This window comes from Schistocerca serialis, chromosome 1 (assembly GCF_023864345.2).
Source record: "Schistocerca serialis cubense isolate TAMUIC-IGC-003099 chromosome 1, iqSchSeri2.2, whole genome shotgun sequence".
Taxonomy (NCBI): Eukaryota; Metazoa; Arthropoda; class Insecta; order Orthoptera; family Acrididae; genus Schistocerca; species Schistocerca serialis.
The window spans coordinates 708,723,935-708,748,320 of NC_064638.1; the positions used below are offsets into that span (position 1 = coordinate 708,723,935).

Sequence of the window (24,386 nt, forward strand, 5' to 3'; positions counted from 1 at the left end):
GATAGTTAGGAACCTTACTCATGATGGAAATATATTGGCTCTACTGGCAACAAACAGACCAGACCTCTTTAAGGATGCCCTTATCGTAGCTGGTATCAATGAGCATGATGTGGCCATGGCAGCATTGATTACCAGAGTGAAAAGGACAACCAAACCATGCAAAAGATATATATGTTCAGTAAACTAGATTAAAAAAATCAGTAGTGTTGTATCTCAATGAGGAGCGTGAAACTTTCTGCACATGGCAGGAGTGTGCAGAGAAACTATGGCTAAAGTTCAAATGTTAGTTGACCATGCAGTGGACAGATGTGTACCCAGTAGAACAGTTCATAATGGGAGAGAACCTCCATTGTATACAGTCACTGTAAAGAAATTTCTAAAGAAATAGAGATTACTGCATAATAGGTGTAAAACAAAATGTAGGGCTGTAGGTAGAGAAATGCTGAATGAAACTCATTTGGTTGTCAATAGATTAATCCATGATGCCTTCAGTAACTACCATAGCATAATATTGTTAAGTGACCTTTCACAGAACCCAAAGAAATTCTGTCTGTATGTGAAGGCAGTTAGTGACACCAAAGTTAGTGTCCAGTCCTTGAAGAATGAGACTGGAACTCAAATGAAAGATAGCAAAAAAATCTGAAATGCTAAACTCTGTTTTCAAATGTTCCTTTACAAAGGAAAACCTAGGAGAACTGCCCCAATTTAATCATTGCACTACTGAAAAGGCAAATGAAATATGTATTAGTGCCACTGGTGTTGAAAAACAGCTCAAGTCATTAAAATTGAACAAAGCCCCAGGTTCTGATGGAATCCCTGTCTGCTTCTGTACTGAATTTGCAGCTGTTTTAGCCATTCTTCCAACTACAATCTATCATAGATCCCTTGAACAAAAAACTGTGCGCAGTGCTTGGAAAGAAAGCTCAGGTGACACCCATCTACAAGTAGGGTTGTGGAAGTGATCCACAAAACTACTGTCCAATATCCTTGACATCAATTTCTTGTAGAATCTTAGAACATATTGTGAGCTCAAACACAATGAGGTGTCTTGAACAGAACGACCTCCTCAGTGCGAACCAGCATGGATTTTGAAATCCACAATCACGTGAAACCCAAATTGCCCTTTTCTCACATGACGTACTGATAGCTCTGGATCAAGGCAATCTGGTAGATGTTGTATTGCTTGATTTCCTAAAATTATTTGACTCGGTACCACACTTATGTTTATTATCAGAAGTTCGATCGAATGGGGTATCAAGTGAACTTTGTGACTGGATTGAAGACTGGTTGGGAGGTAGGACACAGCGTGTCATCTTATATGAAAAGTCATCATCAGATGTTGAAGTAAATTCAGTTGTGCCTCAGGGATCTTGCAGACAGTAGTAACCGCAGACTTTTTTTTGATAATGCAGTGACCTATAATGAAGTACTGTCTGAAATTCAGTTACATTTTGATATGATTTCAAATTGGAGCAAAGATTGGCAGCTTGCTTTAAATGTTCACAGGGTGTATACGAACCAGGACAACCAGGAGATCTGAGAAAAACCCAGAAATTTTTTCATCCGGGACAAAACTGGGAAAAACCCTGGAATTTTTTAGAATTCAGGGAATTTTTCATTGTTTTAGTTTTCAGTTAAATTTTTTTAATTTTGACTGGTAAGAACCGATACTCTAACAGAGGATATTACTGTATCCCACTACTGCATAATAATACTTCAACAATGAAACATAAACAAGAGAAAAAAATGAAAATAACTTAAATTGCAAAGGAAATGCATCATATACAATGACGACACACAGTGCTTATGCAAGCATTTGCCAACAGCAAAATGTGTCAAAGGCTTTAGGAAGACTATGCATGCTTCATAACAAGAAATTGACTCCGATGAGCATGAAGTCACAACTGTTTACATTAGATTCATTTCAGCAGTTACGAGTGGGCTCATGCGCATGCACAGTTGTGAATGACGTTTGAGCAGTAGATTCTTCCACTTCTGGCTACAGGAATGTGGCTGTTGGCTGTGCAAGCAGTCGCAGCAAGCAGCTAGATGCTACCAGGAAAAGGGGGTGCCAAATTCATGTTCTTGAGGATAAAAACTTGTTTCACAAAGCGCCTAGCATCCAGCGCACGTTGGTCTATCGATTATTCATATGATTTTGAAATGTATACCTGTTGGTTTCTGAACATTTTTGAACACATTTTAAGTTGATTTCTGAATGTATCATAAGTTGATTTTTGTATGCGTACATAGTGTACGTGATGTCTCTGTCATAAGAATCCTTGTTGCATCTAGAAATAAACTTTCCGCAGACAAAAGGGGATGGGGCTATACGAACTGAGTAGAGTAAAACCAAACAGATGAATGCCAATCGCTGTCTGATTATGTCGTTGATTGGGTTTGTGAATGATCAGCGTTGTTATAATTACTAGCGAAATCCATAGATTCAGACTACCAGAATGGAAATAAACGACTAACAGGAATAACAGGTGAGAAAGATTACATATTATCTTCTTGGTGTATCCAAGAAAATGAAATTTTGACAGAAAATTTTTGGTGAGGTCGCTACACTAGTAAGGACCAGTTGTACAGTCACTGGCCAGCAGCCGCTTAAGTCCTGTTCTGGAAGTAACGTGGAAAACGTGTTGTACGACCATGTAACAAAGCCTAACCAGAGGATAATTACGGGATAACTAAAGTGGTGATTCTGGCAGGGTTAGTGGAGTGAATCGGCGAACAGATTTTGACAGTGGGAGGAGTAACTACAGTATTGGTGATGACAAGATCATTTGTTAGAATGAGGAAGGATAAGAAACAGGCCCGCATCTCGTGGTCGTGCGGTAGCGTTCTCGCTTCCCACGCCCGGGTTCCCGGGTTCGATTCCCGGCGGGGTCAGGGATTTTCTCTGCCTCGTGATGGCTGGGTGTTGTGTGCTGTCCTTAGGTTAGTTAGGTTTAAGTAGTTCTAAGTTCTAGGGGACTTATGACCACAGCAGTTGAGTCCCATAATGCTCAGAGCCATTTGAACCATTTTTTTTTTTTGATGAAAAACAGGGACATCAAACATATTATGGAAGAATAAGACTATTACAAATTTGCATAAAAATTTCTTAGTAATACTTTTCAATCTCATGCTTGAGAAACTGGTGCATATAAATGAAATGTGAAACTATTGCCTAACATAAGGCTTTTTGCTTGGAATAGGTCTAATAGTCATTTGATATTGGTACTTCGTGGATTATATTCTGTCATGTTATAAAAATGACCATTTGTGCCAAAACAGTCTTGTTTATTTGGTGTGTGTTACAAAATTGCTACAATATTAGAAAGGCCTATTTTGTTTTATCTAGCAGACAATGACAGAATAGACATAATCAGATTGAGAAACCACACCAGTGTTGGGAATTATTTGTATTAACAGCTTTTTCAGTACTGGATAAAGACATTTCGATTTTTCATGTAGCAAAACGTTTGACGAACTTTGATGAGATATTAGATCCTTTCGCAGAAAGGAAAGCACGCCATGTAAAGCTGTAGCAAGATTAGAGAGAGAAAAATGCTAGGAGCTAAGGATTGCCCCCCCCCCCCCCTCGATTCCCAGCTGGGTTGGGGATTTTCTCCACTCAGGGACTGGGTGTTGTGTTGTCTTCATCATCATTTCATTCCCATCTGGTGTGCAGGTCGCCCAATGTGGCATTGAATGCAATAACACCTGCCCCATAAGGGGCCTCCCGGCCAATGACGTCAAATGCTCATTTCCATTTCCATTGGTTTTATGTTCCTATATTTAATTTTATGTCGCACAGAATAGCAAGTTACTAGCTAATAGGCAATAAAGAGTGCCAGTCTTCTGAAGAATTCTTGTCCTCCCAGTTACAAATAATCCCATCCAGTATTAATTGAGAGGGTTTTTTTTTTTTTTTTTTTTTAAATAGGCACAGGATGTCAAATGGCCGACAGGGAGCAGGAAAGGCACCACAGGACATGTTAGTCTCCACTGTCCTGAATATAGTTTGATGGCATCCATTACAAAATTTGCACGTTTCAATTCCACAGAGTGAAATACAGTGACTTGCGATAGAGGAATGCTGGATGAAGAGGCATGGCACTGCACTTTGGCACACTTAAGACCAAATAACATGCCTTACATTTCCTCGAACACGTATGTTTAATGTTTCAGAAAGATGTGTGCTACAAGATGAACATAGTTGTGAAAATTCGATGTTTTTTTTTAGTATTGATCCAGTTCACATATATCGTAGATCCGGGGCTGATGTGCAGAGCAGTCTGAGTTATAGTGGGTAGTCTCCATGTGACCCTTGTTTACATTTGGTGATTTTGCTGTTTCCCCTTCGTTTATTCTCACGTCAAATGAAAAAAAATTGGATATCTGTGGCTGGGAGCTATCAAGTGAATTAAAATACATTCACATAATTACGGAAGGCTAAAATATGTTGTTAGTTTCAGATTTGATTTTATTTCCACCTTTCTGACAGTCAATCATTAATCACCTTGCAGAACAATGAAGTTATTTTTGTCTGTTTGCTAAAGAAATTTGACTTTTATTAACCTTTTCCACAGAGGCAGTCAATGTATTTGAAACGAAATGTTTAATTCCACAGTACTGGCTAGTTTCAACTGTTCACTGCATTTTAAGTGCAAGTTTTCATCTTCTAACATGTATAGCATTATACCATAATAAAGAACCAAACATGATATAATACAGTAGTGGTTCTCCAAGAAAATTTACATGCCGAAAACCACACTGAAAAGCTTAACATCAGGTTGAGGTCTACTTCATGAGGAATCTGGACATATGAATGTGCACTTTAAATGTGCACATTTCAGTATGGTTCACAAAATTCCAATGCTCTTGGAGTATCCTCTGATGTCTGATCTTTTAATGTATTATACATATGTACATATGGGCTTCTTATGTCATGGTAGCTGCGCAAGCTCGGTGTCATCTGTCATCTGTTAATTGCGCTCTCTGGCAACTGCTGAAATGAACCTATTTCTAACAAGTTGCAGGAAAATATTGTGAATGGTGGTTTGAAAAGTGTTACTTTCAAAGTAATTATCCTTTTACGTAAGTTGAACTATGTACGAGACTGTACCATGAATTTCTTAAATCTCAGAGGATTTGACTCTCATTTAAAAATAAACTCTTTAATGATAAGTCATTTAGAAGAATTTTGAACCCTGAAGGTCAGAAATTTATGCCAATATAAAAAATTTTACTTTCACATTTGTGTGATATGTCTTACTGTGTAACACGCGTAAAAAAGATCAACATTATATGCGAAAGCTCAGCTTCTCTTGCAGTTTATTAACCTTGGAGACCAATATTATATGTGAAAGCTTTGCTTTTCTTGTAGCAACACTGTGTATATTAATTTAAACTATTAACTTTCCCTGTTCTTGTGTTTGTGCTGCTTAAAAGTGATGTTGCTGTTGGCTGACTACGTCAGGTGTCCTATGCTCTGAATAACCGCTGTCATCAGCCGGTGAGATCATGTGACATGAGCTATGACTGGCTTACAAAAGCGCATCGCAATCTCAATTTCAATGATTAGGAAAGTAACATGCGGTGTTTGTTGGAATTCCAATGTATACTTTCATAATATGAAAATATGCAGTGTACATGTTGCTGCACATCAAAGATATTTCCAAAATGTGTCTTTTTTTCCTGGGTTTCATTTTCTAAAGTGCTGGGAAATTCTACGCCTGTGTATAAAACCATAATCATTCAAAGGATTGATAAGTTTTGCAGTTCCGATGGAAAATATACTGTTACTCAACACGGTAAAAGTGTGTTTTCACCCGAGGGAAAGTGTATTTTTAGCTGGGAAATCCAGGAAAAATCATAGAATTTTTTTTCCTTGTCCACATATACACCCTGGTTCAGAAATGTAGAATTTTGCACTTCACAAAATGAAACAACATATTATCCTATGACTATAATATCAGTCAGTCGGCCAGTGCTTACAAATATCTGCGTTTAATGCTTTCTAAAGATATGGAGTGGAATGAGTACATTAGCTCAGTCATGGGTAAAGCCAATGTAGACTTCAGTTTATTGGTAGAATGCTGGGGAAGTGCAATTAGTCCACAAAGTAGATTGCTTACAAATCACTCGTGCAACTGGTTCTAGATTATTGCTCAAGTTTGTGGAATCTATAGCAGGTAAGACTGAAAGGAGACAGAGAATGGCAGCAGGAATGTTGTTAGGTTTGTTTGATCTGTGGGAGGGTGTCACAGAGATACTGAAGGAACTGAACTGGGAACTCTTGAAGACAGATGTCCCAAGAAAAACTGTTAACAAAGTTTCAAGAACTGGTTTTAAATGACAACTCTAGGAATATACTACAATCTTCTGTGTATCGCTCACGTAGAGATTATGAAGATAAGATTAGAATAATTTACAGCATGCATAGAGGTATTCAGTCAGTCATTATTACCACACTCCATACATGGATGGAGTCAGAAGGAACCCTAATAACTGGCACAGTGGGACGTACTCTCTGCCAAGGACATCAGGGTGGTTTGCAGATTATAGATGTAGATTTAGAAGTGGGTGAGTTAAACATCTGAATTGAAACAGCTGTAGAATGGAAGCAGTATGTTTCTGGACATGGGTTTGTATTCAAAATATTACATACTCACTCCCCTCTTCAAGTCCTAGACGTTTGTAATGGGGATTTCTGAACACCCTGTATAATATCAGTCAGTTGGAATCAGCCAACTCCTACAAATACCTAGTAGTAATACTTTGTGGGGATATGAAATTGAATGATCTCATAGGCTCAGATTGTGGTTAAAGCAGGTGGGAGGTATTGGTAGAAGATTTGGGAAGTGCAATCAGTCTACAAAGGGAATTGCATACAAATTACCTGTGTAACCATAGCATAAGTATGTGGTACCCCGTACCAAATAGGACTAGCCGGGGTTTTTGTACCTAAACAGCATTGATCTAATATCAAAGACAGAATACCAGTTCCTTATGAACACTGTCATCAGATGGCCAGACTTGGAGCTGAGATGCACCTTGTTTGAAATAGTTGTGGTTCTGTGGCTCTTTGTATTAGGACATTCAGCATAGCTCTTTTCCAAGCTGGGTGGTGAAAGCTAAGCCCATTGAAATGTAGATCCACAGGCATGGTTTCTCAATTCACAAAATAGCATAGTCATCAATCAGCTTTCCTTTTTAACAACGAAAACAATAAATTTTTGACAAAATAATTTATTGGATAGATAGAAAATCTACTCGCCAGGTGGCAGCAGAACACACACATAAGAGTGGGTTGTAATTAGGTGAGCTTTTGGAATGAGTGGCTCTTTCTTCAGGTAGAAAGGTTGAAGTGAAAGGAAGAGGGGTGAAGGAAGAGGACTGGAGAGGTCTAGGAGAAGGAGTAGATTTTGGGAAAGTCACACAGGACCGAAGATCAGGTGAGACTACCTGCAGGCAATGAGAAGGAAAGATTGATTGTTGGGAACTGCATCGGATGAGATTTGAAAACCTGTGAGCTTAAAGGTGGACAGGGTAATATGCAAGACAGACATTACTGCTTAAACATCATGCATGAGTTAATAAGAGTGAAAAGCTAAGTGCATTGTAATTAACAGAGATGGGAGGGGGTGGTGAAAAATAGACGGGTAAGACAATAAAATATGTAGGAAATTAAAACGGAGTGAAGGAAAGAGTAGTTACTGTGTGGAAATGCTGAGATGAATGAAACAAACGTAAAGCAAGGCCAGGTGGATGGCGAGAACCAAGGACATTGCAGTGCTAGTTCCCACTGGTGGAGTTTTGAGAAACTGGTGTCTGGGGGAAGAATCCAGATGGCACGTTCGGTGAAGCAGGCACCAAGTTCATGACTGTCATGTTGTACAGCATGCTCTGCAGCAGGATATTGTGTGTTGCCTGTATACACCCCCTTCCTATGCCCATTCATCTGACTGATAACAGGGTGGTAGTCATGGCGATGTAAAAGGCCAAACAATATTTACATAACAGCTGTATATGACGTGTGTCATTGTACAGGTGGCTCTCCCTTCAATAGTATATGTTTTGCCAGTTACAGGGCTGCTACAGGTGGTGATATGAGGGTGCATAGGACAAGTATTGCAGCAGGGACAGTCACAGGGGTAGGAGCCTTAGGGCAGGGAGATGGGTCCAGAAGGAGCATAGGGTCTGACAAGAATATTGTGGAGATTGGGAGGGCGACAAAAGCTATTCTAGATGTGGTGGGCATGATTTCAGACAGACTGGATGTCATTTCAGGGCATGATTTTAGGAAGTCGTGGCCTTGTTGAAGTAGCTGTCTGATTCATTCCGGACCAGGATAATATGGGTGACATGTGGTGTACTCCGAAGTTGTTTTTTTTTGAAGGGATCAGGAGTACCAGGATTGGATGTGATGGCCCGGGAAATTGTGCTTTTGAACTAGGCTGGAGGGGTAATTACGTGCAGTGAAGGCTGAGGAGAGAATGTTGGTGTAGTACTGTAAAGAATCTGCATCCGGCACAAACATTTTTGTTCAGATGCAGACACTTTACAGCAATACACCACCATTCTGATTTCAGCCTTCACTACATGTAATTACTCCACCAGCCTACTTCAAAAGCAACAGTTCCCAGGCAATCACATCCAATCCAGGTACTGTTGCTCCCTCCATTGAACAGCTTCAGAGCACACCACTGATGACTCAGTATTAGCGTGGCTTCAAATGTATTACTCAGCTATTTTAAGAGGTCCATGACTTCCTCAAATCATTCTCTGAAATGGCATCCATTCTGTCTGAAATCTTGCGCACCACACCTAGAATAGCTTTTTGTCACCCTCCCAATCCCTGCAAATTTCTTGTCACACCCTATGCACCCTCTGCACCCATGTCCCTACCCTGTGGCTCCTACATCTGTGATCATTCCCATTGCAAAACTTGTCCTATGCATCCTCCTACCACCACCTATAGCAGCCCTGTAACTGGAAAAACATATACTATCAAAGGGAGAGCTACCTGTGAAATGACACGTCATATACCAGCTGTTATGTAAACACTGTTCGGCCCTTTACATCACCATCAATACCACCAAATTATCAATTAGGATGAATGGGCATAGGTGGAGTGTGTATATTGGCAACACGCAACGTCCTGTTGCAGGGCATGCTCTACGACTTGGCGATCATGATCTCGGTGCCTGTTTCACTACACCCGCCCACTGCTACATGTTCTTGGTGCTCGTCACCCACCTGGCTTTAATTTACGTTAATTTCTTCCGTCTCAGCATTTTTTCACATTAACACTCTTTTCTTCACTCCATTTTAACTTTTCTCCATCTTTCATTGTCTTACTCGTCTATTTTTCACCCCCCCCCCTTTCCACCTCTGTTACATACAATGCACTTAGCTTTTCACTCTTATTAACTCGTGCGTGATGTTTAAGCAGTAATGCCTGTCTTGCATATTACCCTGTCCACCTTTAAGCTCACAGGTTTTCAAATCTCATCCAATGCAGTCCCCAACAATCAGTCTTTCCTTCTCATCTTTTGTGGTAAGTCTCCCTTGACCTGCCGTTCTGGGTGACTTCCCTGAAATCTGGTCCTTTTCCTTCATCCGTCTTCCTTTCTCTTCAACCCTTCTCCCTGAAGAAGAAGCCACTAACTCTGAAAGCTTGCCCAATTACAACCCTCTTTTTATATGCGTGCTATGCTGCTGCTTTTGTGAGATCTTTTACCTATCCAACTTTCCTATTTACCTATATGTCAAAGAAAGGCAACCTCCTGTTCTATATCTCAACTAGAAATCTTATATTAGGATTTATATTGTTCATATGATCAGTGAACTACTGCAGTGCCTCAGTGCCATGTGGCGAAATTAAAAATATTAAATCATTGCCATTATCAGCAATAGCTAATTTTTTTTCATTGAGTGGTTTGAAGAATGAATGTTGAACAGTGCTGCCTGCTCCCAATCCTTCCTGCTAGTTCAGATAAGCTGATAATCCTTTTTTAATTTTCTGTATGGTAGTGATTTACTGCAGCAGCTCATTGACAATGTGAATGCTGTACATCCTAATATAAGATGGAGAATGAAAAGTTGCCTTTCTTAGATGTGTTGGTTGAATAGAAAGCTGTTGGATGACTATGCTATTCTGTTATCATGATGAACACCATAATACACAGAGCCAGGACTATTTCACATGAGGAGCACCCTTGCCATGAGATCAGCCATCTGACAATAGTGTTCAGTACGAACAGTTTTTCTGTCCGTGTTAGGTCAACACTGTTGAGCAAACCTAGACGCAATGCCATTCAACCAATCTAGAAGGACAACACATAGTGTGGCTTCCATTTTGTAGTGCAACAATTGGTACAACAGGTAAGGTAAACAGGCAAGGTATCAGACCATTCTTACTTGCGAGTGTGGCTGCAGTTAAGTGGGCTGTCTATTCAGACTGTCACCAATCGTCATGTCGGGCACCGGCATCACGTTACACGGGAATTTCAAAGAAACAGGTGTGGATGAACAGTCTGTTAGATGCACACAGAACTGTGTTTGAACAAATGAGAATTCTTGCTCAGCATTGAACTGCTGGGGCTGTGTAATCAGGGTAGCAGTTGAATTTAGACTATGCGAGAACAACTTTAATAGAGACACAGGCTATGCACTTGATAAAGAAGGATGACAGAGGAAGTCTTCTCATAGCTTACCTCCTGGTTTCCCTGTGAGTGACACCTGATAGCCTGAGCTGATGTAACCTAAAGTTGTAGAGGGCACCGCCCCAGTATTTGCCTTCTATGTGAGTTAATCCAGCCAATCAGATGCCGTCCTCTGGGCATAAAAGAGGGAGTCTCACCAGTTTCACAACAGTCGGACTCACCCCCCCCAACACTGATGATGGAGGCAGCCATCAGATACTGTATGTAGTGTGATATCATCAGAGTGAATAATGCAAGCTTCTTCTGACTGCAACTCTTAAAATTTTCAGTTATTATACCATTTTTCTGCCTCCTAAGTTTCTTCTTATGAGGACAACCCCAAAACAAAGGTTTCCTACATTTTTCAATATGCAAACCACCATTCATTTTCTGCAGTATTACATTATTTTAAGGATGGAAGAGTACTTTACTTTTCTATATTATTGACATTTTGGTCAACACATTTTTATAGACTGCCATGTCCTTCAGAAAGGCCCGCATCTCGTGGTCGTGCGGTAGCGTTCTCGCTTCCCACGCCCGGGTTCCCGGGTTCGATTCCCGGCGGGGTCAGGGATTTTCTCTGCCTCGTGATGGCTGGGTGTTGTGTGCTGTCCTTAGGTTAGTTAGGTTTAAGTAGTTCTAAGTTCTAGGGGACTTATGACCACAGCAGTTGAGTCCCATAGTGCTCAGAGCCTTCAGAAAGTGTTGAACCTCACCTTTCACCTTGTCACTAGAGGAGTATTGCCTTTCAGATAAATGTTCCATCATTTTATGGAACAGGTAGTAGTTGCTTTGTACCAAGTCTGGACTGTATGGTGCGCAGATGATGACATTCCAGCCAAAGTTATGCAGTAGGTCAATGGTGTGACGGATGATGTGTGGATCGGCATTGTCGTGGAGAATGCTTATGCCCTTGCTCCGCATTTCTTTTTTTGGTTCCAAATTGCACTTCTGAGTATTTGAAGTGTTTCACAGTGCCCATCAACATTTATTATTGTCCCTGCAGGCAGAAAGTCAACCAGCAGTACCCCTTTCAGTCCCAAAACACAATTTCCGTGGCTTCACTGGCAGAATGTGTTTGAATTTTCACGGCTTGGACAAAGAGGGATGCTGTCACTCAAGTGACAGTTGTTTTCTCTCAGGTGTGAAGTGGAATGTCCATGTTTCATCAGGTATGACAATAGAGTCCAAGAAGTTGTGCTTTTCGTATGCATAGTGGTAAATAAATTTGTGAGCAGAATAAACTCATTGCCGTTTGTGGTCTTCTGTCAGCATATGTGATACCCGTATTCTACACACCTTCCAATATTGCAACTTTCTCATTAAAATCCTGTGGGTGGTGCTTCAGGAAACCTCAGTAACCAAAATGCAGACGGCATCAAGAGTGATCCTCTGATCTTTTTGCAAGGCGTCCTCAACCATCGTGACTGTCTCATCAGAAATTGGTGTACTGCTTCTTTCTGCATCATGAACCTCAGTATGATTGGCTGTAAACTTGTTACACCATGTACAAACGTTTTTGACATCCATGCATGACTGTCAATAAACTTCAGTCAATTGGTGCTGAATTTCAACCGGTTTAACACCTTTTGCATAAAAAAAAACTCTGTAACTGCTTGAACTTTGCACTTGGTGGTGTTTTCAATGGGAACTCCATTTTGAATGGGTGCCAAGCCAAGACCGAGCATCTGAGTGCAGCACGCTAATGGTTATTTGGGAGCTGAGATAGTGATACTAGCAACAGTGTGACCAACAACCATTTTAACGAGTTCTCTTTGTCTGCAAAAAATAAGAGACCACTTTTTTGTACATTTGCAAGACATCTTTTTCTTAGAACAAAGAATTTTCTAAAACAGTTTCATATGAGGGATGTCTGAAATGTAAGATTGCAAGACCTGTAATTTTACCCTGGAATTGAGTTTTTTGCGGTGGGGTACCAATGTTTTGTATGGAAACACACTCTGAAATGAATGAATGAATGAATGGATGGTAAAAGTCATCAGCAGCATCCCAACACACATTGTGGTGATGGTTAAAGGTGAGCACTTTCATTCTGTTTCCTGCAAAGTGCATGCAGTGATAAATTATCTAAATGCCAGAGGCATGAGCACTGCTTGATTTATTGTGAAATAGTGTCAATGTATGGGGAGGAGGTTGCATCATGACATTTGACAAAATGAGTACGGAATTTCACCTTTGGAAGAAAGGAAATTCACACTTGTCTGTAGTGACTGATAAAGCAGTGCAAAGACTTAAGAGCATATTAGTTCTGATCACCATGTGACCATTGGTGATCTGCACCAAGTGTGTCCTGAAGTTTCTCAAACTGTCGTTCATGAAATCGTGAGTGATTGACTGGGATATTGCAAGTTGTATGCACAAAGAACACAAAATCAACAAAGTCAATGCCAAATGAGTGTTTTTGATCATTTTGTGAGAGATCGATAGACTTTTCTCGACTCTGTAATGACGTGGGATGAAACATGGGTTTACTATCATACCACAGAGAACAAGTGATAATCAGTGCAATGGCACTACACTCATTCCCCTTAAAAAAGGATCAGTAATTCACTCAAAAGTTACGGCAACCATTTTCTGAGACAAAGGGTTTCTGCTTGTCAAATGCGTGCCTAGAATCAAAACAGTCAACTCAGCACATTACTGTGAGACCCTCAAGAAACTCTCCAGATCTGTACAGAACAAACAACATAGAATGCTGAGGGAGGGAGTCGTCCTTAATGACAATGCTAGGCCGCTCTCTGCTCAAGCATCTCAAGAGATGTTGACCTTATTTCATTGGAATCTTTTAAACCACCCCTCTGTCAGTTCAGATCTCGCTGCCAGTGACTATGTGGATTTAAAACACTTTTTCAATGATGGTGAGGTGAAAAACTGGAGAAGTGGTTTAAGGAGTTGGCAGGAGACATTGACAATGCAAGTATTATAAAACTCTTCAAATGGTTGATAAAGTGCGTTGAAATAAATTTTGTTTATGTGGAAAATGATGTCATTCTTGTGCCACTGTTCCTATAGGTTTCATTGAAATATAAGCATTTTTGTTTGTGTAAGAAAGTCTTGTAAGCATACTTTCTAGATATCCCTCATGGTATTGGTTTGACACTGGTGAGTCTGTTGCTACTGAATGCTGATAGGTGTATAACATAGCTGACAGGCTTCACTTTCCAGTAATAGATTACAGTACCTTTGTTTACTAAAATTTATCCCGATTTTCCCCCATTTCTACCATAAAACTTAGGAATGACTGGTTAACTTCTTAAAATTTTTCACAGAGTACTTGATTTAAAATATGGACTAAATCATAAATTTCTTAAGATATATAAGTTTTGCCTTATTTTAATTATCTCTGGGCTTTTACTCATCAGTGACTTCATTTATACTATTATGGGTCATGATGCTCAGAGTGTTACTGACTCTTAACAGCTCGGGATGACGTTGAATGGGCAAGTGGGTGGTATGAAGAGGTAGTTCTATGGCCATCATGGAATCATAAACTCAGTGGAAATGACAACATGATAATTCAGCAGAATTCATACTGCCGATGCAGATGTTGCCCCAGGGGCATATGATGACCCTGGTTGGTGGTGCTTTCCCAGTGAAGCACGGTGGCAATAAGGATGCAAGGTCAGGATGGTGGTCACAGTGACAGTCTGATGTCAGTGCCTTCAGCAGACACGTAGCTGGATCGAGCCTGCAGATGTCAGCTGCGCAGTGACAGCAATCTCTGTTAGGTGTTAGTACAGAGGTCACCCAGTAGCTCAAAGGGGGGTTAGGTACCTATCCTGGTCTGCGAATCAAGGACAACATTGTGGCATCCAGGATTTGATTGATGTCAGCCTGCAACTGACCCTAGTTGCAAGGTGTCAGTTCAGGCCCCTCGAGTCATCAGTTCTAGGTGCGGCCCATTGATCATCATGGGCAGTGGCTAGTTGAAGACCCACATTGGGTTAATGCCAGGCCAAAATGGAAGCATTCTCAGTGGAAGCAGTGGCCAACGACAGATATTCTACGGCCATAGCAGCCTAAATTTACATGGGCTCATCCCTGTATTCTTGTGAAAGTGCATTTCTTCCCACTCAGTGTGTGGTAACCATGGTGCCAGAGCAGAGCTTTTACCATGCCAGTTCAACACTTTCCTTGCTCCAGCAGCCCGCTGGCTCACCTGGTCACAGGTTGTGGAACTGGTTTGGTAAGGTGGTAGTGTAGCATTCCTACCCCATATGCAACATTTAGTCCACCACTTGCAGGTGGCTGCCAAATCTGTTAATGACTTAAATGTTACATGGTGTGTTTATAATTTTCTTTTTATGTTTATGTACACCTTTGACTCCTACTGCCCTTATAACTAATCCAGTCCAGTTCACAATATCTAATCTCTGATATGCTTAATGACTAACGGTGACCTACTCGGTTGGTACTTGGTCAGCAGGAGTTCAGGAGGATGGACAGTTTTCTGTCATAAATAGATGTAGGCTGCACAGACCAGACTAGGAATCAAGGTGGTGCTTGAAGTTGACATCTATCACCATGATTTTGTGCTGGTATCTGCTGCAATACTGCTGTAGAAACATTTCTTCCTCATTAATACTCCCCTCCTGCACTGCTATAAATTTGTCAGGGAACTAAGTAGGTCAGAAGTGTTGGGACTGAGAGGATATTGTTCAGAAAAGTCTTGTTTTTGGCTGGTAGTGTCTTCAAAGATTTGTCAGGCAAGTACAGTTGTGGATACCCCAGTTCTAGAATCGTAGCCTTTGTTATGATTGATGGTAGCTGAAAAGTCGCCCCCAAAATATTACACATTGTCCGTTTATTAAAATACGCTATCTTGTAGCTTCAGTAGTTGTTCCCCTAGGTTGGCAATTTGTGATAACCAACACTGGGTCATATGCTGAATATACACAATGTGGACCTACCTTCTGACAATGGGATTGTAGTACGACGGTGTTCTGCAGGCATCCTTCTGTTCCCGTTCCTCCTAAAAATATTTTCATTTCACACGTTCCTCTGGTAGTCTGGACCACCCAAGATGGGCAGTTTGATTTTGCTCCTCTTTGCATAAACAGTAGTATTTCCTTCATCCCCAAGGCCCCTCATTCCAGAGGTATAGGTGAATTGTATAGCACTACTATCGGGCATTGCTACTTACTGCTGGAAGGCGTCTTATCAACACATGGAAGTGGGTGAGGTTGGTGCTGTCCTGTATTGCCACAACCTGGCAGTGCATCCCATACCTGACACAAACTGACCAGAGATTGTATTCGTGGCAACAAAGTAGGAATTAACTGACCATACGCTGCCATGGTATAAGGCTTCCTGTAATTATGATACTTCAATATGGACATTCCATATGCTGATGGCAAGCATATGCAACAGTTTTGCCACAGCCAATTGGATATCTTAATATGTCTAACCACCCTATATTAAACTGAGATCTTGGTTCATAGAAGTGCTGGTCATTTTGATGCAGCGCGTCAGCTTTGCTCGTAACTCTCCCCCCCCCCCCCCAGCATTATGGTATTATTCAATAATCTGTGTTCGAGATTCGCTAACTGAGTCGTCTGCCATTCTGTCATGGTTCTGGCACCTTTGGCTCTCAGCATCTTTACTAGCATGTCGTTTGAGCCCCTGTGCATAAGTGTCCATTATTCAAAATATTGTTTTCAGTAGTCTGCCTCCTCCCCCCTCCTGCCACCCTTCCCCCATCACCTTAATGTTCAAGACCCCACATGGCTTGCCGCACCTAGTCGTGGAGGTGCTCATATGAGATACACAGCATTCAGTTTTTCCTTTTGTCTGTCACTTAAAACCCCCTTATTCCTGGCTTCCAAGTTTAATTCTGAGCAAGTTTCATCCAGCCTTCACACCTCGGTACTTACCCCCATGCATCATAAATTAACCTCAACATCCACTGGTAGTTGCTCAAGACAGTGTCCTCTTGACTAATGAAAAGTGCCCTCCCTTAATTGGTCACTTTTGCAAAGTGTTCATTCACCCCTTTCCAACTGCAAAAGTGTTGATGGACCCTGCAGTCATCCTTGCTGTTGATGTCACCTGGAGAAAGGAAGCTGTAATCACTCTCCACTACCTGGATTAAGTCTGTCATCCACAAATACCTACACCAACATTCTCAGTATGCTGTACACACCCAATGAAATGAATAACTTCAATCTTCATTACCTGATGTTTCTTAGCAAAAGCTATACCAACATGGCAAATCAGTTCAGGCAAATTACACACAGAATAACCCCCAAAACAATTGATAACTTATCATGTCATATCCTGCAAACCAGTATCCCTCCCCCCCCCCCCCCCCCAAAAAAAAAAAGACAACTCCTCCTACATTGTTTGTACTCATTACTGTGATACATCACACAACAAATACAACTAAAAAAATACAAATATCTTAATACACAACTTTTTTAGGGCATTAATGCACGTGGTAACATGTGTAGCTTGGAGTGTGTGGCCTGTTTTTCCTTCTTACTATCCCCCCCCCCCCATTTGGAAGTGGTGCCAGTACTGGTGGCATAAACCTGGTGCACCCTGAAAAAGACTTACACATCTCACATGTATGACTGTTGATTGTGTCAGAAGCTGAAGTTTAATCTTCACTGATGAGGTTATCTTGATTACCTGGTAAGGACTGTGATACCATGTGATGATATTCTTTTCGCTCTTTGGGATGCGTGGGCTTGTCAGCATTATCTGCAGATCTACACAATTCTTTGCTAGCTTAGTATTGCATTGCCCTCCCATTCCAGACATTCAAGGGTTCTGCTGTCAGTTCTCCATATCTGCTTCCATGCTTCCATGAAATTTCGCAATGGCTTGCCATTTTTTTCCCACCTTGGGGTTGAATGTTTGCAATGGCAACAGTGTTTTGCCATTGTACACTACTTCCTAAAATGCCTGTGCTTTCATGGATTTTTTAAATTGAAAGCTATGACATTGTATGACAGTTAAGTAACCCAGTCACTGTGATAGTTATTCACACTGTGGCGTAACATTTTTCCAGTTGTTTGATGTATGTGCTCCATTCTACTATTCTAAAGGGCTTCTCCCCAGCTTATGAACATGGAACAAGTGGCACAACTGCTTCATCAATTCTGATGTAAAATTGGTGCCCTGATCCATGATTAACTTTTCCAAAACACTGTTTTTAGTAGCCAGCTATTCACAGTGGCCTATCCCAGTGTGTTGGATTGCTGATTCAGGATAGCAATCAGTTGCACATAAAGCAAGAAATGATCTATTTTGTTTCAGACATAGTGCTTCCTCATTGGTGTCTGGCTAAAAGTCCTAAAATGTCCATTACAATTGTTTCAAAAGGTTTATTAGCTTCCGTTATCCTTTTCAGTGTAATATTTTGATGGCTCAAATGTGCCCACTGTGTGCACTCCAGTCAGTTTTTAACATGCTGCTCTACCTCTTGTTTCCACTTACCCAACCATTAATATTCAGCTACTCACTGTTACGTGCTTCTATGCCATCCCCAGGACTGGGTAATACATGATCATGAGATTGTTTTAAGACTTTCTCCCACAACATGCCATTCACCACATTGTGCAGTCCAGGCTTTGTCATATTACGCAACATATCATGTACAATGAACCAGGGGTGCATTGCACATTGTTTACATTCCTTGTCAGCAGCTTATGCTTTCTGCCACTCTGCAGTGGTATGACCTACTGTCTATAACACACCATTCTTCCTACTGAGGCCATCTGCATTACTGTGATTTCTACTGGGTTTATGGGATATTTCAAAATTGCTCATTTAGCTTCAGCATCAAGTGCTAACTACTTCAACACAGCCCGATCTGTTATTACTTTGAATTTTTTCCCATCCAAACAGCAATGGAAATTTGTCAAGCTATTTACAAGGCTCAGCACTTTCTTCTCTGTGGTGGAATAATTCCTACCTGCTTTGGTTAACTGCAGCAGGTAGGCGATCCAGTGTTTTTTCCCTGCTCTCTCTTGACTTAAAACATAGGTTGATGCAGGATTACTAGCATCACAATAACATAATTCCTTTTTTGTAGTTCAAAAAGACCAATATTGGACTAGTTGTTAACAATTCCTTCCGGTTTTCAAATGGTTTCACATTCTAGTGTCCAGTGTACCTTGCAGTACTTTATCTGGCCAGTCTTCTGGTGCTACCTTCAGCTGACAATAACCATTTTGTAACTCCATTGTGGAAAAGTAAGTACCGGGTGATCAAAAAGTCAGTATAAATTTGAAAACTGAATAAATCACGGAATAATGTAGATAGAGAGGTACAAATTGACACACATGCTTGGAGTGACATGGGGTTTTATTAGAACCAAAAAAATACAAACGTTCAAAAGATGTCCGACAGATGGCGCTTCATCTGATCGGAATAGCAATAATTAGCATAACAAAGTAAGACAAAGCAAAAATGATGTTCTTTACAGGAAATGCTCAATATGTCAACCATCATTCCTCAACAATAGCTGTAGTCGAGGAATAATGTTGTGAACAGCTCTGTAAAGCATGTGCGGAGTTATGGTGAGGCATTGTCGTCGGATGTTGTCTTTCAGCATCCCTAGAGCTGTCGGTCGATCACGATACACTTGTGACTTCAGGTAACCCCAAAGCCAATAATCGCATGGACTGAGTCTGGGGACCTGGGAGGCCAAGCATGACGAAAGTGGCGGCTGAGCACACGATCATCACCAAACGACGCACGTAAGAGATCTTTCACACGTCTAGCAATATGAGTGGGTTTTTTTTTTTTTTTGTTCTAGTAAAACCCCATGTCATTCCAAGCATGTGTGTCAATTTTTACCTCTCTATCTACATTATTCAGTGGTTTATTAAGTTTTAAAATTTATACTGACTTTTTGATCACCCGGTACATTGCCCCAAATTTTCCAGGGTTTCTATTATTTTTGGAATTGAATACACTTCTGTAATTGTATGACTGTTGAAGTATCTACAGTGACAACAAAGTAGATAGTTCTTTACTCTGTCCAATCTCTTTTTCAGTGTGTTTACCACTAGTACACTCACAGGCTAGTACTTTTCTCAATAAGGCCATCACATTATTGTTGGTTAATGAATTCTCCGTCACTGGTTATTTATAGTTGCAACAAAATAGATTCTTCTTCGTTCTGTCCGAGCTCTTTTTCAGCGCTGTCTCTACTGGTGCACTCAATGAGCTAATACTTTTCTCAATAGTGGGGAGATATCGCTTAGTATTCCACAGGAAAAGAATTGGGATTTCATCACATTGTTGCTGGTTAATGAACACCTCAGTCACTGGTTGTAAGTGATGGAGCACCTTATATGGTTTATGATACACAGGTGACTTATTCCCAGTTGGGATTCTGTATTGCACCTCCAGGTTCATTGGTTAAGATCCACGAGGATTAAACAGGTTTTCTGTTCTTTTTTAAATACTTCCCATGTGGTAGAGCCACACTGGGGGCTTGTTAATGGGTAGGATCTGAATTCGTTTGTATAAATCATCTTCATCTTGAACATCTAAATTGCCAACCAACAATCCCTTGGATAATCTCTGGTCCCAGAATTAAAACAGATGGACAAACACAGTACTTTAAGCAAATGATCATTTTCCATTAATGGCTCAACCAAACACATGTTTACAAGCAGCTTTGTTCCTTTGCTCATCTGTAGGAGTTTCCCTATACCTTGCAATACTTTAGCACATGAATTATCCTTAGTACTCTCGCGTGCAGCTAAATTGGTTCGTCTTTCATGAGACGAGAGCCTTACAGCAGAGTACCCTTGACAAATGTTTTCCCCAGATGAAGGCCAATTTTTGGAATGGTGCTTATAAGGAAAATCTAACCCCAAGATTGCACAATAACCATCACCCATAATAGACAAAACTTCCCTATGCACTGGGAACTGTTTTGCCCCCACTTAAAAACTTAATGTCACCAAACCGAATGATTATTACCCCTAACTCCACATAACTTATACTGTGGAGGGTTTACTGCCTCTTTCTGATAAGGTCCAATCCTGTGCTTGTGTGTCCGATAGATGCTTGGATTCCCTTCTATCTGCTATGCCAGTCATGCAAAAATTGACCTCTGCATTCATTCCCATTGCATCAAAAGTTACTGGGAGCACCAATTGGTGATGCAGGGAGCTCTTTTTTCTGTTTAAAAATTGGCTATTTCCATTACAACCCCTCTTACTGTGACCATTACTTTCACTAGCCCCACTTTCAAAGTCCAATTCTTCCACATTTCCTACATTGTGGCTGATGATATTAACACTGTATGTGGCCCAACTGTCCACAGTGGTAACACTTGATGTCAGTGGAAAACTAAATCTCTTATAATGGACTCAAATTACCACATCTGTTTCTTGCAAAGTCATTGCTATGCCTACGGCTCCAGCTGTCCTTCAAAATTCTGCATGCACCTCTCTCAACACATTGGGTGATAATCCTCATAACAAAATGCATCTCAGTGCCCTCCACTTCACTCCTAGCAGGACGACGGACCCTATTTGTGTTGTCATTGTCTGGTAACTCACAGGGTTTAACACTGAAGTTTGTTATACTGTCTGTGAAACTTAACATGGATTTGTACTGCTTCTGTGACCTCTTTTAATTGCTTGAGATAGTTCCTACAGCTAATCTGTTTTCTATATCATTGTACCGAACTTTCCCCCAGCACATAAAGGGTGGACATAACCCAACATCCCAGCTTTCCGGTTGTCAGTAGGTTATCCGCTAATGCTACTATATCTTCATCTGCTTTGCCTGAGAAAGGGTCAACTGGGCTAGTAGTAGTAGCTTATGGGATGAGGACTAATAAATTATACAAGGCTCTGTCGTTTTAAAGCATCTGGTTGCCTTTGCAGATAAGTATTATTGGCTCTCATTTCAGCTACCTGATCCAATAAAGACTGAATCATTTCCTCATCGCTTTTGATTCACTTTTTGCGAAGCTTTTTTGTAACATAGTAGGACAAATGGAATAGGATAAACACAATAGGATGACATGGAGAAAATATTAACTATGCTATAACATCTTTTATACTATTTCCCATTTATATCTGATATCTGAGAGGCTGCATACCAGCATCTCTCTCTCTTGCATTTTCCTTGAATTTGCTCAAGTTTATGTCCTCTTTAATGTTCACAAATTTCACCTTCAAATAAGTCTGCCGATCTAATGAGCCTGACATCATGTAATACATGAAGGAAACACAGATGGAAAAGATAGTGTATTTCGACTCATCGTATTGCACTGATGATGTATGCGGGCCCATAGTCACTTTTGATATCAGTTATTATGGGTCAGGATGATCCAAGCAGTAGTGACCCCACATCTGATCAGGGTGACATTGTAGGCTGGGCAGCAGATATGAAGAGCCAGTTCATTGACTGTCATGGAATTAAGAAGCCATTGGAAATGACAACATGTTTATTCAGCGGAATTCCTACAGTTGGTGTAGACATTGCCCTGTGGCATGTGATGACCCTGGGCGATTGTGATTCCCAGCAAAGCACATAGCAGCAACAGTGAAGTCAGTCGAGGAAGGTGACCACAGCACTGGTGTGGTGTCAGTGTCTCTACAGGTGTGTAAGTACCTTAAGTCTGCAGTTGTCAGGTAAGTAATGGCAGCAGACTGATTGCCAAAGTGGCCTTGCTGCTAGGTGTGAACACTGGTCAGCCAGCAGCTCGCAGGGGGTTGGATGCAATTGAAGCCCAGTCTGTGAAGCAAGGATCCCTTGATGGTGCCCAGGAGTTGCTTGATGTCAATCCACAGCAGACCCCAGCTGAAGGGTACCTGTTCATGTCCCATCAGCATTAGTGCTAGGCATGGCTAGTGGCTAGTTGTGGATGAGATTGTATTACCCACAATGGGTGTATGGCTGGTGTGGAGACGTTCAATGTAGGCAGCAGTCGATGACACAATAATTAAATAAAAATGTGGGATATTTATAGATTTCAACATACTTTGGGAATTTATTGTCTTATCTTGTTTAAATAAGCTAATTCTTTCAAATATATAAAACTATGTGCATCTTTTCTTTCTGTCAGGGTCACAGGGTTCACTTCCAGTTGGACTCAAAAGCAGAATCTGAAGAGACAAGCTGTGAAGACATGGCTGTTGCACAGAAGACAGCTCAGGCACCATCTGACTTTGCAGTGAAATCTCCACAGAAGTCATTTAGTGTATCAGAAATGAAATTAATATTTCCTGAAAGACTGGTGCCCATTGAGCCTAGTGAGAGTGTGACCTCTGGTTTGAGAGACTTAAGAATTTCTGCATTTAGCCTTAAAAGATCAAAAAGTATGAGTGCAGCAGATATGGCTCTTAACAGAAGTGGACCAGGATTTGGTGTGGCTAAAGAAGCACCAGATTTAGGAAATTTTCCACTAGAGGTTTTGAGCAATATATCACGCGCAGTTGAAGGTAAGTTGCAATGCTTTTTCCTAACTTCATCTACAACCAGACTGGATCACATACATTTAGCAGTAGTAGATATGTAGGATTAAAATACTTGCAGACAGAATATGTTGTATGTTTGATGACAGTTGTCTTCAGTTTTTAATTTAATAACTTACTGATACTTGAACAACTATAAACTAGGGAAACAAACTATACAAAGAATTTTACATTTGTCTTTGTTTATCAGTTTCAAAAGTTCCATGCCCAGTTTGCTTGTTGAAACTAGCTACTTAACTAACACAAAAGCACTTGTCAGGGTCATGACCATCATTCGTCAGTTAGACAAGGACAGGAGTCAACACTTTACTTTCCCCAAAGTGATACATTACACCACGTACCCTCCAACCCCCCCCCCCCCCTGCCCCTGGCGCAGTGGTTAGCACACTGGACTCGCATTCGGGAGAACGACGGTTCAATCCTGTCTCCGGCCATCCTGATTTAGGTTTTCCGTGATTTCCCTAAATCGCTTCAGGCAAATGCCAGGATGGTTCCTGTGAAAGGGCACGGCCGATTTCCTTCCCTCACCCGAGCTTGTGCTCCGTCTCTAATGACCTCGTTGTCGACGGGACGTTAAACACTAATCTCCTCCTCCTCCTCCTCCTCCTCCTCCTCCTCCCCCCTGCCCCCCCTCCCCCCACCCAGTTGAGGTGATTGATGTCATCATAATTCTTATCACCTAACTAAATGAACAATTTCCTTAACTATTAAAAAGACTTTTGCTCTTATAACTGTGAATACAGACAACCTGAGTGGTGCATAGTATATGAAGCTCAGGCAAACGCATTCTTATTATTCATTTATTTAAAATCATGTATAAAATGGATGCCAAAACTCAGATAGGTCATGTACTTCTCACTTTTGGAGTAAGCCTCAAAATCTAACAGTACCCTTCTTTAGCAGGAAAAGTCAAGTATATCATATTCTGCAGACATATGTTTCCTAAACCACAATTTTCTGTTGAGAGCAATAATGTCTCGGTATATTCTTTTACCCCCATTTCTTGGTCATGGTTGGCGGGAGTGGCTGTGCAGCTCTAGGCGCTACTGTCTGGAGCCGAGCGACCGCTATGGTCGCAGGTTCGAATCCTGCCTCGGGCATGGATGTGTGTGATGTCCTTAGGTTACTTAGGTTTAATTAGTTCTAAGTCTAGGTGACTGATGACCTCAGAAGTTAAGTCGCATAGTGCTCAGAGCCATTTGAACCATTTTGA

General features: G+C 41.0%; 1 protein-coding gene across 2 annotated transcripts in view; it reads left to right on the forward strand.

The window, feature by feature from the left end:
• The window catches only part of LOC126481012 (uncharacterized), a 513,788-nt gene that overhangs the window by 411,494 nt on the left and 77,908 nt on the right, over window positions 1–24,386 (forward strand). For both annotated transcript variants that reach the window (XM_050104472.1, XM_050104479.1), the window contains one exon: window positions 22,765–23,140. In XM_050104472.1, coding sequence (XP_049960429.1) covers window positions 22,765–23,140 — 376 coding nt within the window. The remainder of the gene's footprint in view (window positions 1–22,764; window positions 23,141–24,386) is intronic.